Source organism: Thunnus thynnus, chromosome 9 (assembly GCF_963924715.1).
Source record: "Thunnus thynnus chromosome 9, fThuThy2.1, whole genome shotgun sequence".
Lineage (NCBI taxonomy): Eukaryota > Metazoa > Chordata > Actinopteri > Scombriformes > Scombridae > Thunnus > Thunnus thynnus.
In genome coordinates this window covers 9,330,953-9,347,916 of record NC_089525.1, presented here as the reverse complement: position 1 = coordinate 9,347,916, position 16,964 = coordinate 9,330,953, and the positions used below count along the sequence as shown (strand labels likewise).

The 16,964-nt window shown below is 41.3% G+C and overlaps 2 protein-coding genes across 5 annotated transcripts; both read right to left on the bottom strand.

Moving 5' to 3' along the window:
• Nucleotides 1–117: 117 nt before the first annotated feature.
• Nucleotides 118–7,976, bottom strand: p2ry10 (P2Y receptor family member 10). 2 transcript variants are annotated; one of them, XM_067598709.1, is made up of 4 exons: nt 4,987–7,976; nt 2,024–2,276; nt 1,733–1,913; nt 118–1,463 (listed from the first exon to the last, which is right to left on the bottom strand). In XM_067598709.1, exons 2-4 carry the CDS (start codon nt 2,197–2,199, stop codon nt 549–551), a joined length of 1,272 nt encoding a protein of 423 aa, XP_067454810.1. In that variant the 5' UTR covers nt 2,200–2,276; nt 4,987–7,976; the 3' UTR covers nt 118–548. The 2 variants fall into 2 exon arrangements, with proteins under 2 accessions (XP_067454810.1, XP_067454811.1); XM_067598710.1 differs by having other exon boundaries at nt 2,024–2,218.
• A 135-nt stretch (nt 7,977–8,111) lies between these two features.
• On the bottom strand, nt 8,112–14,903 carry lpar4 (lysophosphatidic acid receptor 4). Of its 3 annotated transcripts, none has more exons than XM_067598712.1 (3): nt 14,632–14,903; nt 9,328–10,112; nt 8,112–9,206 (listed from the first exon to the last, which is right to left on the bottom strand). In XM_067598712.1, exons 2-3 carry the CDS (start codon nt 9,901–9,903, stop codon nt 8,718–8,720), a joined length of 1,065 nt encoding a protein of 354 aa, XP_067454813.1. In that variant the 5' UTR covers nt 9,904–10,112; nt 14,632–14,903; the 3' UTR covers nt 8,112–8,717. The 3 variants fall into 3 exon arrangements, with proteins under 3 accessions (XP_067454813.1, XP_067454812.1, XP_067454814.1); XM_067598711.1 differs by lacking the exon at nt 14,632–14,903 and adding an exon at nt 13,839–14,252; XM_067598713.1 differs by lacking the exon at nt 14,632–14,903 and adding an exon at nt 13,868–14,252.
• Between the last annotated feature and the right edge of the window lie 2,061 nt (nt 14,904–16,964).

Sequence of the window (16,964 nt, the reverse complement as noted above, 5' to 3'; positions counted from 1 at the left end):
AGGAAGTTTAGCAAAAATGAGCGGGCACCTGTTTTCATTTGCTGTCACTCAGAGAAGAACCTCATTATGTAACTACCTCAGATTCCCAACACAGACAAAACACATTACACTCACAGATAAGAAAGAAAGCGCAGACTTTTATTTATTTGCAGCACATTCGTACACTTTTACATAAAGCTTTAAAGTTTATGTCGTAGCTTATTTAAAGTTGTTGCATTTTTACTAAGGCTGTGGTTTGAGAACATGAGACATATGATACAGAAAATAAACACAGCCCGTTGTAGGTAAGCCTATCCTGTACCTATTCACTGTGAAACACACAAAAGGCAGACGCCATTTCAGTTGCTCATCTGTTTGTTCTGAAATGTGTCCTCTAGGAGGCTCTTCACATTGAAGTCAAAGCTCGCTGGATCAGGTTGTACTTAACAGCGGTAACATTGAAAGACGTGTGGTATCATTTTATTGTCCAGTTTGGATCTTGTAAGTCTGTTTTCAAGCTCATCAAGATCTATCTGTTTCTCCAGAGGAACAACCAAATCTGATTAATGCTATTCTCTGTCTGAGTAGTTACTCCTCAAGCTCATCATTCTGTGCGGTGCAGAACGCTGGGACGGGGAGCTGACCGGAGAGGAGAGGAGTGTGGAGGTGAAGGAGGAGCTGCGTCTGGTGAGGTGCGATCTGAACTCAGCTGTTAGAAAGTAATAGAGCAGAGGGTTGAGGCAGCAGCTCAGGCTTGCCATGCACAGAGACACTGGGTGGAACTGACGCACTGCCAGACTCATGGTGCAGTCGGATATTATGTCCTGCGACACCATCAGGTAGAGCAGGAAGTTGAGGTGGTAGGGGGCGAAGCAGAACAAGAAGAGGGCAGTGCAGCTCAGCACCATCTGCAGGGCACGCCGCTTGTCACTGTTTGTGTGCTTCTCGTGATTATCTGTCGACGTGACTGACTGAGTGCGAGAGCGTGAGAGCGTGGTGGAGTTCTTCTGATCCTCCACTGTCTGTCTCCGGTGGAGGGAGCGGGCGATGCGGATGGAGCTGTAACAAATGCAAGTCAAAGGAATCAGGAAGCCAAACAACTCAGCGAGAGCCATCATGGTGACTGCCAGAAAGGGGGACAGATGACGCATGGGCAAGTCTTTAAAACAGCCGGCTTTAGCAGAGCTATGACTGGAGACCTGAGGGCTTGTACTCAAAGACGACACATAGAGCTTGATGTAAGTGGTGGGATGTTGGGTAGAAGCGGCATCCAAAGGATAGGACATGTTCGAGATCTGTGTACCCACGCTAGCAGTGGTGGCACTGCTGCTGCTGCTGCTGCTCCGCATAAAAATGAAAGGTGAGCAGGCCAGACTGACTACCACCCACACTATAAAACTGATCAGCACGTCGTAACGCCGCCTCCACTGGCGAGCAGAGAATGGGTTGAGCAGGAAGACACACCTCTGCACACTAATACACACCTGAAAACAGAGGAAACAGAAACAGTGATGTAGAATTATCTACCAGTTTCACAGTCAGAGGAAGTACATTTGTTCTGAGAAGCGAGGCGAAGGGAGTCACTGGCATACATTCAAATGACTTCCTGTTATTCCCAAAGGAACTTTTTTATCAACAAGGACATTTGCTTGCTTTTAAATGGAAGAGAAATCCCTAAACTATCATTTGACCTTCCTTGTTCTCCCTAACCTTCAGGATATTCCAGATTATTTTCACTGTGCTGCCTGCTTACCAGGAACACTATAGCGGCGTACATGTTGAGGTATTTGAGGTAAAAGCAGAACAAGCAGAGGTTGTGTCCAAAGGGCCAGGTATGAGCGAAGTAATAATAGATCCTGAGGGGCAGAGAGAGGATGTGGGCCAGGTCGGCTAATGCCAGGTTTATCATGAAGATCACTGCCTTGGTCTTCTTACTGTGGAGCAACATACAGAAAAGTTAGCTACATGTCCAAAATGTATTTGAGGCTTTATATGTGTGTGTGTGTGTGTGTGTGTGTGTGTGTGCATTTTTGTATGTGCACACCTAATGTGTCTGCAGAGGACCCAGAGGGCAGTGGTGTTGAGCAGCAGCCCAGGAATGAAAAGCAGCAGGTAGAAGTAGGTGTACATCGAGTCCATGCGCTGCTCCCAGCTGGTCATATTGTAGCCACATTGTGAGGAGGAGGACTCCTCCCCCGATCCAGACATATTCAAAGTCATTCCCTCTCTAGCACAGACACTGTTGGTATAATTCAATTCAATTATTCTTCATCTTTTCACTCAGACGCCCACAACACCTGCAACAAAACAAGGAAAGGTTACAGATAATGGAACAGATACTCCAAACATGATGTAAATTTTCTCATAAGGCACTCTTTATAAAAAGTAGCAATTAATGTTGTAATTAATGGCTTCATTAGTGGTCAATGACACATTTACTAATGCTTTATAGGTTAGTTGTAAATCATTATCAGTAACAGCATTTGCGTTTCCCAGTTGTGACAAATTTGTGAGGTCATGTTTATCCTCCTGCAGCATTTTAGGAGGGTTTTGTATTCATCAAGAAGACCACACCAATGGATCATGACCATTTATTAACATTTGCTGTACAAATGCAGACTTGATAGATTGTTGAAATAAATCATAACAAATTACTTTAATAACGTTTATATCTCCAGACATGATGGTTTTAGAAAGAGTAAAACCCAATGACATTCCAAGTCTGCACTTGTAACTGTTAATAAGTCATCCTAATAAATGAACTGTGGTCCAGACACCCTGCAGCCTTTTCCAGAAGGTAAGTGGTTCGGGAGGTTCAGCTCCTGACACAGTAAAGCTTGAAACAGGGGCATAATGCAGTCTATTGTTTTGAGGGGCACAGTCTCACAATGCATATATTAATGTTCACACCAATTCTACTTTGACTTCTATGTATATGATCAAACTATGTAATATGTTTATGATACATATTACATACTATATTAACACTACATTGCATTTAATAGCAATATTGAATGAGAAAATGTTAGTGAAACTTAGGGCTAACGTTTGCTGGTTAGCTAGCCAGCACTGTTGATTATTTAATGTTAAGTATAGAAAGCTCACAAACACGTTGCTGCTGTTTTTACTGACACTATTTAGCTCTTGACTCTGTAAAAAATCTCCTTATATCCATCCTGTTTTGTGGGACACATATCAGCATTTTGACAAAAATAATAATTTAGCTGCTAATAATAGCAAAAGACAACAAGCTAACACTAATGTTAATGACTTGTGGGTTACAGTTAAAACAGCTGATGTTAAAGTCACTCCAAATAGGGAAATTTTGAAGCTCTACGTAATTTACAAATTCATTCAAGTCAAACTTTTACAGTATGAGCTGAGATTGGCTGTTCGTACATCAGTTAACACAACCCTAATTTGCAATGATTCACAGCTTCCACACAGCTAGCTCTGCTAGCTTCACTTTTAAGTTAAATACGAATAAATACATACAGAAAAGTGACTTTTGTTATAAACTATATTGTTAAGGCTAATGAAAAACACTTAGGCTGTTGTGAAAGTAGAATTTAACCAATTTCTAAAGCTATCATATTTCACATGTTCCCTCAAGGTGAATAGGCACAGCAACTCTGGCAAGAGATTAAGTTATCATATTGTTGGATAGTGGTCCCAAACCTTTAGGACTTGTGACACTTGAAAATAAAGTACTGTCTACTTGTGACCCCTCATCACAAGTTAGTATAATCCATGCACAGTTAAACCAAACAGAGATTTTCCGCATCCAATTGCTTCATTTCAAGGACTAAGAGGCCTGAAGAGCTGAAAGTATCCAGTATTTCACAAGAAAGCTAGAAAGTATCAGAGAAAAATCTGATAAAGGCATTATTTTTGACATATTTGGTGACCCCTGAAGTTTTTCCACTCTGTATTTTTAAAGTATTAGTAAATTTATTAACCAGTAATAAAGCCCTTCGTTGCAGTTTATATGCACATATAAGGGGTGCCATATTAGCAAGTGGTACCCAAATATTACATCAAATATATTACAGGATATTAATAATATAATATGTTACAGCAAATGTGACACAAAATATTTTTCCTGCATGTATCATCTGGATGTGTTCCAGTTATATTTTCTTAAGGTACTGGGTTATGAAAACAGTAATAGAACATGTAATAAATCAGATGTCTCCGGCAAAAGACTGCAACAGGAAATGTCTGAAAGAAAGACTGAGCATTTATTCTGCTTATCACCGAAGCATCGCCCTTCCTTCTGCCATTAAGGCAACACCACACCCTTCCTCTGCTAGCATTGAGAGCAAAGAGAGAAACAGTGACAGTTTTTTTTCTTTCTTTCTGTCTCTTTACTGTCATTTTGATCAGATCTGACTGGTTACCATTAGCTGTTGTAGGGACTGCCCTATCAGTCTGCTACAGTCAGACAATGGGTTGCTTCATGTTACCTGTACAGTAAACTGTTGTGCTACAGTACGTCCTGAGGCTTAAATTTAAGGAAGCAACATGAAAGTCCCTTTTTGTGAGTAGTGGTGAGGATAAAGTCGTATTCTTTTATTTTAACTGCATTGCTGTGTGAGAAACATTTGTCACTTCGAAAAACATTTGAATAGTTTTTCAAACCTTTATCATAATTCGTAAAATTTAAAAAAATTTAAAGACATTTTTAAGTGGTTGGATCAAATAGAGCTGAAATAATAAGATTTAACCTGCACAACTACAGTGGAGACAAATAATACAAGTAATTTTTTATTCACATTTTACAATACCCTTTGATTTGAATAATGATGCCTATAAACTCGTGATATGTTGCACGCTGATAGATTTGGATATTCAAAAGCTACGTAAAATAGGACTTAATAACAAAACCTTTGTCATCAGCAAAATGTGAGGCATGACTGTGACCACAAATGTTCAGACAAAGCAGAGCAGTGTGACGGACTCGTGGACATTATTTCTATTAAAAAAAACAAAAAACGCTGTCATTACCTTGTGCTTTGCTGTCTTCTCCCTAAATGATCAGCATGGATGAAAAGGGGAGGTCAGACCAAGGAGTGACCACCACATGCTCCAGCAGCGTCTCAGCTTTACACTCTTCTGTAAACAGCAGACGGATGCACAAGCATGCCTTCCTCTTCAAGCTCTGCTGTATAGGTCAACAGCATGGCGCACTTTTTGCAGCTAAGAGAAACCTGTCAATGTGTGTGTGTGTGTGTGTGTGTGTGTGTGTGTGTATGTGTGTGTGTGTGTGTGTGTGAGCAAGACAGCAACAACGTGATAAAGTTTCTGTTTGAATGTGTTGTTGCACGAGGTGGTGGCATCTGGTGTGGGCTGTTCTAAGGCTCCGCTGGCTCAATTTTTTGGGTACGGTAAATGAGGGGAAGGGGAAGCTCTGCCCTTACGTCTGCAAATGTTTTTCTGTCGTATTTTACGTCACTGAGTATTCTGCAACTGAGACATAACTGGTACTCTCAGTAGGGAGGGTGAGTGTGCGGTTTAGAAAAAAGACTGACAGCTTTTACAGGTAAACAAATAAATTTAACGAAAGACAGACAGATGGGCAGACAGGCACGAAAATATCAGTTCCTCTTATCTATGAAATGTTTAGGATTTCTAAAAGCAAGTGATCTGGTCAGTGGACAAAGCAGAGACTGAGCACACTGACTGCTATTCACACATTTTGCATGTACACATCTATACTGTATGCAATGGTTATTCATCTCCCTACAATCATTAATATATAGTCTGGTCAAAGGATCTCTCATTTTGCATCCTGCAACTTTTGGAGTTGATGCAAGCGTTTGCCCGCTTCCCCTATCAGATGTTACACTTCCTTTTTTAATGCTGTTGTTTATCAAAGCATAATTAGGTGTAAGGTAGATTTGCATGTAATGGTTGACTTTTTATTTGTGCTTTAGAAAGTCTCGATTTTCTTTTTTTTTGTGGTTGCTGATACATAGGAGTGGCTATTTCCCTTATTGACATATGGTAACATTTTCAGTTGAGTGGGTCTAACAAAAAATGTTTTCACGTGCTTCTGAAAAGCAATACCACAACTCGGTAGGGTGGCAGCGGTTTCATCTACCCTGTTAGTTTCATACCATTAAGCCTCTTGTAGTGCTACAGTTGAGTTTCACACGAACAAGCAGTTCAATATACAGCAACAGGAAGATGATCAACAAACACAAAGAACCGAAAGTATCACAAGGTGATTCAGTGTCAGTGAAGAAGTGGAGGTCACACGTGGTGTTTTCACAAAACATTACTCTTTGTTCCAACTTATGGCCACTAGAGGTCAGAACAGGCCAATACTCAGTTTACTAAACAAGTGCAGTTTTTTCATTTACAGTCAGAGGAGCATATTGCTCCTTTAAAGGAGACATTTGAAGTGAAAGCTGTTGTCCTCTGTTGCATTTGTTTTTCAGCCACATTCTTGACACGAACCAGTCCAGGAGTAAAGGCCGGTTGTTGCATGTTTTTCTTCACTCCCACTCTTCTTATTTCCTGCTCCTCTTCTATCCACTCCAGTATCCTCCTCTTTGCTAACCTCTACCCCACAAACATCTACTGTTGTCTCTCTGATTTTGATGCTGGTTGCACATGGTCACATCACTCACAGTAACAGAGACGCCTACTTGGATTACTAGATTTTTTTCGCTCTCTCCTCCTCCTCTATGTACATACCACTGCAGCAGGTATAGAGAGACCTGTTACATTCCCAAGTAAGGCCATGAATCTGTAACTCTGCACTGGTCTATGAATGAATAGATAAACAACTTGTACTAACATCTTGTATAATGTCCCAGACTGATATCAGTTCCCTTCTCCTGGAGCCTGTAGCGTACATACAGAAACATATAGCCGACCCTGCTGCTGGATGTTATATTAGCTCATTGTACTGTCACTGTTAAAGGCCTGGTCAATTAGTGCATATAGCTTGCGAGCGTATGGCTAACATGGTAGCAAGCTGGGAACATGCTAGCACTAGGAAGTCATAACAGCCCTCAGAAATTCTTCCTACTTTCTCTCTATTGTGCTGTTTTCTTCCCACTGGCATTTTGTTCTCAGTACTGTACATAATTTTATTCAATTAAGAGTTATTAGAGAGGGAGGGAAGCTCTCCAAGCTTGCTAGCTTGTTTAGTTAATCAGCTTGTTTACTCAATTGATAACAGTAAAGTTCACAGTTTATTCAAGAAATATAGTTGTGACTCTTGTTTCCTAACTGTCTTCTAACCATTCCTCTTTTGTGGAGCAGTTAGCATTTCGACAGAGGGAGGGTTGAATATATGTGGATGATGAAGCTGATAAGTTATGATACTTCCATTTTTGACTCTCCGGCCTTATGTTCCCTCAAAAGGTTAGTGATGTCAAGACGGTCAGCCATTGGTCAGCAATACAAATACAAATTTGTGTGTCATTGTTCACCAGAAATGAACACAATACAAAAGATTCACTATGAAATTAAAAGTTTTTGATGCAACAAAATCAATTAATTTCACTGTTGTATAATGCTAGTGTGACCGGGTTCTTATTCTCAGTGGGGTCAATCATGATAAAAATTGATGGCGTACTCAAGGATAAAATATTGATCAAATATTCCCCCCGCCCCCCAAAAAACATGCACCCAAACTCAGCAATACTAAATTAAAATGCCCAGATCTGCTGACTATAATGTCTTCACTGTTTTGTTCTTCATGTAGTGTAACACAATGATTTTGGGTGAGTATTTAGTCAACAGTGTTCACCCGTACTTTGGAGTGTGTGTGCACATTGCAGTATGTAAGAGACTTTGAGCAGATCTGCAGTCTAAGGCCAGATTAAGACAGAGAGACCTCATTCAGGAGCAAACAATGGACCATTGCTCCAGTCATAATAAGCATTTGGCCTGTGACACAGCACACAGGCCAAACTCCTCGACTGGATCAGAGCTGCCTTCTGCGCCCACAACAAGATCACATTGGCTGCTTGGTGAAAAAAAGAGCCTGAGTAGAAAAACTCCTCTATGAGTTCAAATGAACAGTCATGCTGATAAAGGCCGGTTCAGAGTAGGTTTGACCGAACGAACAGGCACGAGGCGGGGGACAGAAATAATAAATGCAGCCAAGAAAGCAATTCAAAACAGTCATTTAATGGCCTCAAACTTCAACATGAGACACGTTTAACTCAGCAGGTCAGCGCACTGCTGTGCTATAATAACAATGGGTCTCACCACTAAAGAGTGTCATAACATTAATGTCTAAAATGATATACTGCATTGTGAAAGCTTGAAGTTTATAACAATAAAACTTAAGGGCTCAGTGTGTTACAAAAGTACTTAACAGCATATTTCAACAATGTGGACGGAAATCTCCATCTTATCCACAATCCAGTGCATGTGTACGTGTTTGTGTGTGTTACACCTGAGTGATGATGTGTTTGAGTCTCTTTTAGAGGCTCTGCGTGTCCCTAGACTATCACAATTGTCCTGGTGTGGCTGGGTCTCTGGTCCCCGTAGTGTTTGCTCATAATAAACAGATACATTCCTCTCCTCTCCAGTGGTGGATTAATCTGTAAAGCCAGGGCCATACCTCAGGATTTACCTCAGGATTTAACTAATCTGCTGAGTTATGCGTTTGTCACTTCCAGGACCAAGCAGCTGATTGATTTATTTTTCAAATTCAGGGCTCCTGTCTTTCAAACCCACTCTGCCCTTCTTTACCTTCTGTCTTCCTTGTTGGGTCAGAACTCACTCTCAGACATCTTTGTCTCTTTTCCATTGCTGGCCAGAGCATGTGTGTCTCTGGGGAGAGTGTTTGCTGTGTCCTGGGTCTCAGTGTCACTGCGAGGGATACTCTCAGGCCGGGAGCCGGACCCTTTGCCTCCCATGGTCAAGCTTTTCTGGAAGCTCTCTGAGGTGAAGTAGTAGACCACAGGGTCCAGGCAGCAGTTGAGGCAGGCCAGACAGAGCGTGATGGGGTAAAGAGTTCGGGCAAAGCGCTCCACAGTGCAGTTAGCCAGGGCCTGGGTCCGCACCAGGGCGTACAGGAAGAGGATAGAGTTATAAGGGACAAAGCAGATGATGAAGATGCCAAGATGGACCAGAATCATCCTTAGGACACGTCTCTTGCTGTCACAGCCATGACCAACAGTCACTGGGCGACGTAGCGTTCGTAGAACCAGCGAGGAACATACCAAGTTGGCCATGAGGGGGAGGAGGAATCCCACAATCTGGAAAGATAATAAGATGCAAGACAAATATCTAATGTTATGTCTCTGATTAGCTTAATAAAGATGATAAAATTGTATAAATGGTGTATATTTTAGTTTGTGTGACTATCAGACCCTTCACCTCGATGAAGATGGTGATTTTGGACAGGTACGTCTTCCAGGTGCTCTTGGAGAAGCCCTCAAAGCAGGTTGTGGCTCTATTTGTGCTGTTGATGGTGGAGAAGAAGGTCACTGATATCCCTCCTCCCACAATGGTCAGCCACACGGCGGCACACACCAGCGCTGCGTTCCTGCGCGTGCGGATAGAGCGGGAGCGGAAAGGGTAGACTATTGCCAGGAAGCGGTCAACGCTGATACAGGTGAGGAAGAGCATGCTGCCATAGATGTTGGTGATGAAGGCTGTTCCTGATACCTTACACAGTCCATCTCCAAATGGCCAGTGGCGGTTAACATTGTAGAAGACCTTGAATGGCAGCGTAAAAACAAATACTAAATCGGATAATGCTAAATTAGTCATAAACATTGTGGTCTCGTTGCGCATCTTCATCCGGAAGCAGAATACGAAGAGCGCAGCACAGTTGGTGATCAGGCCTAAGACAAAGACCACACTGTAGACCACCGAGTACAAGTTGTACTTGAAGGAGTCGTCGATGCCACAGTCTTCCATTCCAGTCTCGTTAAGCACCAAGCTAGCCATGATGAGAGCTTAGAGGTGAAGGGTTCTCCACAGCACGAGGTTACACCAAAGTCTTCAGGAAAGGGGGGAGTCAGGGCGGATATCTGGGGATCAGAGTTGTCAGCAGGGGATCCACCAGTCAAGCCCCCTCCAAGCCATCGTGGACATTCAGACACACAAATGGAGGCAGAGACAGTCAGGATGTACGGCTGCAGGGTTGGTCAGTCCTCCTGTGGAGAGAAAAGGAAAAAGCCCATGGTCACTTCCTCACAATAAAAGTTATGCACCAAGGAGCAAACAACTCCAACTCCAGTTATATAACATGAAGCATAATGGTATACATGTTTAGCCATTACACCTTCAAACAAAACTCTGAGTATGTTTAATATTTGAATGTAATTGTACAGAAGATAGAAATGTATTCTGTGTTACTTGGATTTTATAACTCAATCTTACAAAAAAAAAGACCATATAAGAGCCAACATTGCCAATATTTTCTGAGAAGACACCAGGCACAAATGAAACCTCCAGAAAGTCATTGTTTTGCTTATAAATGACATACTATTTATCAGCATCCAATATAAAACCAAAACCTATTAACATTATCCTCTTGCTTGTAAGTGTGTCTGTATGCGGTTCATGTGTTATCTGTCAGTATAAATAAAAGTCTCATCTGGTCAGAGGGTTTCAGTTCTCATGGCTGTGTGGCATGCAGCACTCAGGCTGTCATCAGAAGTGAGAGAGTTATATAGCTGCCAGACACAGGAGCATTTACTGTGGATTAGGAGGTTAAACACACTCTAGCTACATTCATTCATGAACCAATGTTAAAGAGCTCAATGTAAAATCCACTTTCAACCATAAAAGTACAGAAAGGATCTGAGGCTAAGCTCCAACTGGAAGAAGTAAATAACATTTTGGCTTGGTGCAAAAGCAGTGCAGAGCTGCTCACCCTGTTGTCAAACCTGAAGAATTAAATGCTTTGACATTTTAAGATAAAGATGGTTTTCTACTCATTTACATGACGCAATATTTAAGGTCAGTGAACTGACATTGTGCAAATGTATTGGCTCTCTATTACAGTGTAGAGGCTTAACATTCTGCACTTCATCCTTGATGGCTGAGGGGATGACCAAACAGTTAATCAGATCATCAACAATTTGCATTTTTTGTTGTTTGTAAATTGACCATTTCTTCATTACTCAAATCATCAGATCCATACCTTCCTAATCTATTAAATATTTGATTACAAATGTTAAGCTTGGAGTTAATCAAATAACTAAACCTTAAACAGTATGGAAACACAACAGGAAACACATTCAAGCCCCTATGTGTATATTTTTTATGATTATAGCATCTTTCAAATTTTTCTGATGGTGTAAATATGTGGCGAAAGTTGTTACCCTGTGTGGCCAAGTCATAAACATTCAAATCTTACATATACAGGGGCAATGAGTGACTACAACAAACCTCTCTTTCAGTTTGGAACTCATTGAACCTACTGTACAGGTAAACAAACATTTTCATTAAAACTAAAACGGATGTAATGTGCAACACACTATCAGTAGTTTTCCCAAGAAACTAAATATTGCTCAAATTCCAAACCAAACAGGTATGTGCCAAAAAACAGATAAAGTCCTGGACTAAATTGCTGACCACTTCAATGGCTCTCAGCCAAAAACAGATGTTGTATTTCAGTTAAATTTTCCTCTACCTTCACCTCTCTCAGTCTTAAAAAGGAAACTCCAGTGATTTAACACATCAGTATCAGTCATAAGGAGAACTACACGGCATGTGAAAACAGTTGTATAATCTCTTCTGTGGTGTTTCCAAAATGTGAAAAAGATATCCCTCATGATGTCACAATGGGTTATATTGATTTGGGCTTGGAGGTTGCAAATTTGTGACAGAAAGGCAACTTTACACACTGGAAGTTTGTTGTTTGAAAGCCACAGGCAGGCAGGGAGGGCCTGACAACAGACAGTCAAGTTGCATTCTGGGAATTGTAGGATCCAATGTTTCTGGAGCTTATCAGGGACTTAAATGTCGGGACATCTCGGCCTCTGCTGCATTGATTTTGACCGTTCTTTCATCTTTCTTTACAAAAATCTTTCTCCCAGGTGTCCCAACTTTTAAATCACCAGAGTACTCCTTTAACTAGCAAGACTGGCCTAATCTTGTGTTATGCAACAGAGCAAAACTAGCAGTGAGATGGTTGGTCTTTGGCATTGTGTGTCAAAATCCTGAGTTTGTCTGGATAAGATTCACTCTGTCTTTTCACCACACACACAAAAGCATGCTGTGTGTGTGTGTAAGCAGTCCATCAGGCCTGTCCTGTGCCAGCTGCAGTGTGACATCTTTACTGCGTTTTCACACGCCTACCAGAAAGCCTCCACCGGCCCTCACAATGCCCTCACTGTACCCGTCTGCACCAAATACACACTTACATATGCACATTCTCCACACGTGCATACACAAGCAGGCAAACACCTACATGTGCCAGTCCTCACACACACACACACACACACACTGTTGGGTTCTGTGTACTGTGGCTCGGTCCCAGGACCCCTGACAGTGCCGGCTTCATATTCAGCTGATGTTGTTTCTTCGGGCAGCCGAGCCTATAGAACATTGAATTTGGCTGCTGAACAGTTTGTGTTTGAAAGAAACAAGAACCGCCTCAGCTTCAGACCTAGAGCAGAGACACATTTAAAAATGTTGTGGATTACTAGAAGTCCTGCTGAGGGATTTCAGGCCTGTGTGTGTACAGGTCATGGACAGCTGCACAGTTACAGGGTTTCCCCCCCTTATAGTCAGCCGCGGCAGTGACAGAAACAGGCCTCTGGGACCCGCTGATCTGAGCGGATCGAGTTCAGGCTCAGCTCACATCCAGCTGTTCCCTTCTCTCACTCGCTAGGAGGAAGAAGGCAGGGAGGGTTGAAGGTGGAGGACAAGCAGGCGCACAGTGTTGTGTTTGAGAGGACATCTTCACACTTTACAGCCAAGGCAGCTTGCGTTACTACACAATACAGAGTGTATTTTTAATCAGGGCGGTCTTGTTTGAACTTTGCCCTAAATTACATCACAAACTACTAGGCTTAATATCCTTAACACAGGATACGACTTTATAAGGTTCATAATGTTCAGTTTTATCAGCTATTAACCGATTAGTTGATTAATTGACAGAAAAAAAGAGGTCATTTCAGTTCACTGATTCCAGCTTTATGTGAATATTTGCTGGTTTTCTTCTATAATAATGAATTGCATATCTTTGAGTTTTCAACTGTTAGTTGAACACTACTGTTACTTATAAACCACACAATTCATCAAGGAAAAAAAATCATAAGTATCGTGCAGCTCTAATTAATTTGAACCACTGTTTGATAAACAAAAATGTTCAGTTTTTGTTGAGACTATGGAGGAAAAAATAGGTGCTAGAATTCAATTAGCAGTTCTTGGAGCTGTAACTGTAATTTGTAGTGATGTTTCTGTGAACTGAAATGGCCTAAATGAAGGGTGTTTGTGCTGTTTTCTCGCTCCAAACACATTAATTAAGTCTTGTGATACTCAGTAAATATGTAATACAGCTAAAAATGTTCAATTCCTATAAATAAAAATGTTCTTTCTAAGTTAATCAACACCTACTTGTTGATGTTACCCTATAACTGGTGTGTAGTAAATTACATTAGATTATACTGAAATATGTTAATTTGTTCCTCCAGCCACAATATTTAAAGCCAATCTAACATCTACAGCCTAGAGAGGCATTTTTCTTTATTTTCAACTATGATAGATGACAGATGCCTACAGCTGCTATAATTACTGTATTTACGTGGTCTCAGAGGTTGTGGGCTAGCTGTGGAAAACAGCTACTCAGAAGGTTTTTTTTTTCTCTCTCTCTCTCAACCAAAGACAAAAAAATGTTATTGTCTTGATACGAAGCAGTGCAAACTTACTGGCAGCTGAATGGATGTTGACAGCTCACCTCCCGGTCACTGATGTTTGTCAGTCTGGCAGCAGTGCGGCGGCGCAGCTGTCAAAAGATAAACTCCATATTTTTTCTCTCAGTGTTGCTGCTGCTGCTGCTGCTGAGTCTACAAACTTTTCTCGCTTGGAGTTTCCAACTAACCCGACTCAAATAGAAAGGAGCCGTTCTTCTATGTAACGAGAGAAAACTTTTCCTCCCGGTGTGAGTTCCTCAATTAGTCCCGGCGACTCACTCCGTCCGCTAGAAATGGGAACGCATCACATCTACCGCGCCTGCGTGTGAGCGTGCGTGTACGTAGAGAGTTGCTCGCACGGCCACAGGAAACGAGACAATAGCACCTCGGTCAGGCAGTGGGCAGGAGGAGGAGGAGGAGGAGGTGGTAGTGGAGGAGGAGGAGAGTGAATAGCAGATTGCGGAGAAGGAGGTAAAGAGAGAGTGAGTGAGAGAGATAGAAAGTGTGAATGTGTGTGTGTGTGTGTGTGTGTGTGTGTGTGTGTGTGTGTGTGCGCGCGCGCGCGCGCGCGCGGAGGAGGATCTGGGGTCATCAGCGCACAGTTTATATAGACCAAACTCGTGATATGTTGCACGCTGATAGATTTGGATATTCAAAAGCTACGTAAAATAGGACTTAATAACAAAACCCTTGACATCAGCAAAATGTGAGACATGACTGTGACCACAAATGTTCAGACAAAGCACAGCAGTGTGACGGACTCACAGATATTATTTCTATTAAAAAAAAAAAAAAACGCTGTCATTACCTTGTGCTTTGCTGTCTTCTCCCTAAATGATCAGCATGGATGAAAAGGGGAGGTCAGACCAAGGAGTGACCACCACATGCTCCAGCAGCGTCTCAGCTTCACACTCTTCTGTAAACAGCAGACGGATGCACAAGCATGCCTTCCTCTTCAAGCTCTGCTGTATAGGTCAACAGCATGGCGCACTTTTTGCAGCTGAGAGAAACCTGTCAATGTGTGTGTGTGTGTGTGTGTGTGTGTGTGTGTGTGTGTGTGTGTGTGTGTGTGTGTGTGTGTGTGTGTGTGTGTGTGTGAGGAGGAGGATCTGGGGTCATCAGCTCACAGTTTATATAGACCAGACACACACTTATTATTGCACATGGCTGTTTTGATTAACTTTACTGGAACATCATGTTAGTTTATCAAAGTAATAACAAGCAGTATCTGAGACATTTTGCTTTCGAAGGGGCCAGTGGTGAGAAGTAACTTTACTCAAGTACTGTAGTAAAAAAAAAAAAAAAAAATCTAAAGTACTCATACTGAGTATCTTCCATGTTACTACATACTCCACAACATTTCAGAGGGAAATCCTGTACTTTTTACTCCACTACTGGTTACTTTTTAGATTCAAACATTCAAAACAAGTAATCAACAAATTAAATCTGATACATTGCTATATAGTAAATTTTAAACATTAATGCATCTATAATAGTAACAAGTAAATATTACAATCTAACACTGGAAGGGACAATTATTCTATGTATTCTATCATGGTAATACCACTTTTATTTAGGTAATAGATCTGAGCACTTCTTACAACTTATTCCAACAATCAAAGAAATCCATCCAAGATAGAATATAACTTTCATTAATCATTCATTCATGTTTCTGTTTGCTGTTTAAAACCAGTTTCTTAAAATAACTTGCAGTATATGTGCTTGTTTATTCTTGCACTAAAATGAAGTTTAATGAGTAACAAGTATTACGTTAAATTGTAATGTTCAGAATGGTATTTGTTTCTATTGCGTTTTGTTTATTTCATTAAATAAACATTTTTTAAATTTCAAATTGCATGTGCATATTACAGTGTAAATTTAGAGACTTGTATGGGCCTAGAAGGTCTCATTGACTCCATACTGCGGTTAATTTACTTGTGTATATCAAAGAATTCCCATAGTGAGAGACTGATCTTCAAGCTTCAGACCTACTGCTTACCAACTGTGAAGTGGAACGTTGTACCTGAAAATGAAGATGAAAGTTTATATAATAAAAGGTCGAAATGGGGTGAAATCTATAGAAGCTCAGCCAATATTACATCAGACAAATACACTGTGATTATGATGCCTCAGAATAACAGCATAGTGCTATTTTAGCTGATCAAAGTCCTGCCACACCATTGTTACAATACAATCTTCATGTCTGAACCTACCAAAACAGTTATTTTTAGCCAGGTGACAGGGCGGTGTTGGACAGGTTCCCATTGTGTTCAGACTGGCATGGGGCTGTGTGTGGGTGTGTGTGTGTAAGCGACAGAGAGAAAGAGGGACACTTGACAGAGGAAGTGGTCTTTGGGGGTAGCGTCTGGCAGGCTGACCACTCCACAATAGCAGCAGGGAGGACAGGACATCCTGCTTACTGCATAAGCTGAACTCAGAGCACACACAGACACACACACACACACACACACACCCACACATACATTTAACATGCACACATGCAGTGAATTAAACACCGCCAGATGTCTTTAGCCACTTGATTGTTGGTGTTGAAGTGAGTGTGCCGTTAAGACGTATGAGTCACACATTGTGATAAAAACATGTTTCCTTATTGAGGTTACATGACATGATTCCAGTATTTTACTTCATTTAGACAGCTGACACATGGCACTGCTTCAATAGCAAGTATTTTAAAATCTTCTCAAAGAGTTTCCCATTAATTTGGTAAAGACATAATTTTGGCAGCAGTGACTAGCTAATTATAGAGGTGATATAATGGAGTCCACATCTTTAGCACAGTGGTGCTTTAAGCTAAGTGCTAACACCAGAATGCCAACAGGGATACTATGACAATGCTAACATGTTATTGTTTAGCAGGTGTAATGTTCTCCATGTTCTCAATCTTAGTTTAGCATATTGTTAGCATGCTAACATTCACTAATTAGCACTAAATACAGTTGAGGTGTGACGGGAATGTCTTGAGTTTAGCAGGTATTTCTTCACAAACCAAAGTGGACAAGTTGAAATTTTGATATGATATATGGCACTGGATCCGAATCCATCCAATAGCTGTCAAGATATTTCAGTCAGGATCACACTGGTGGATCGACCAGCTCCCCTAGCTATCTAAAAAGACATTTA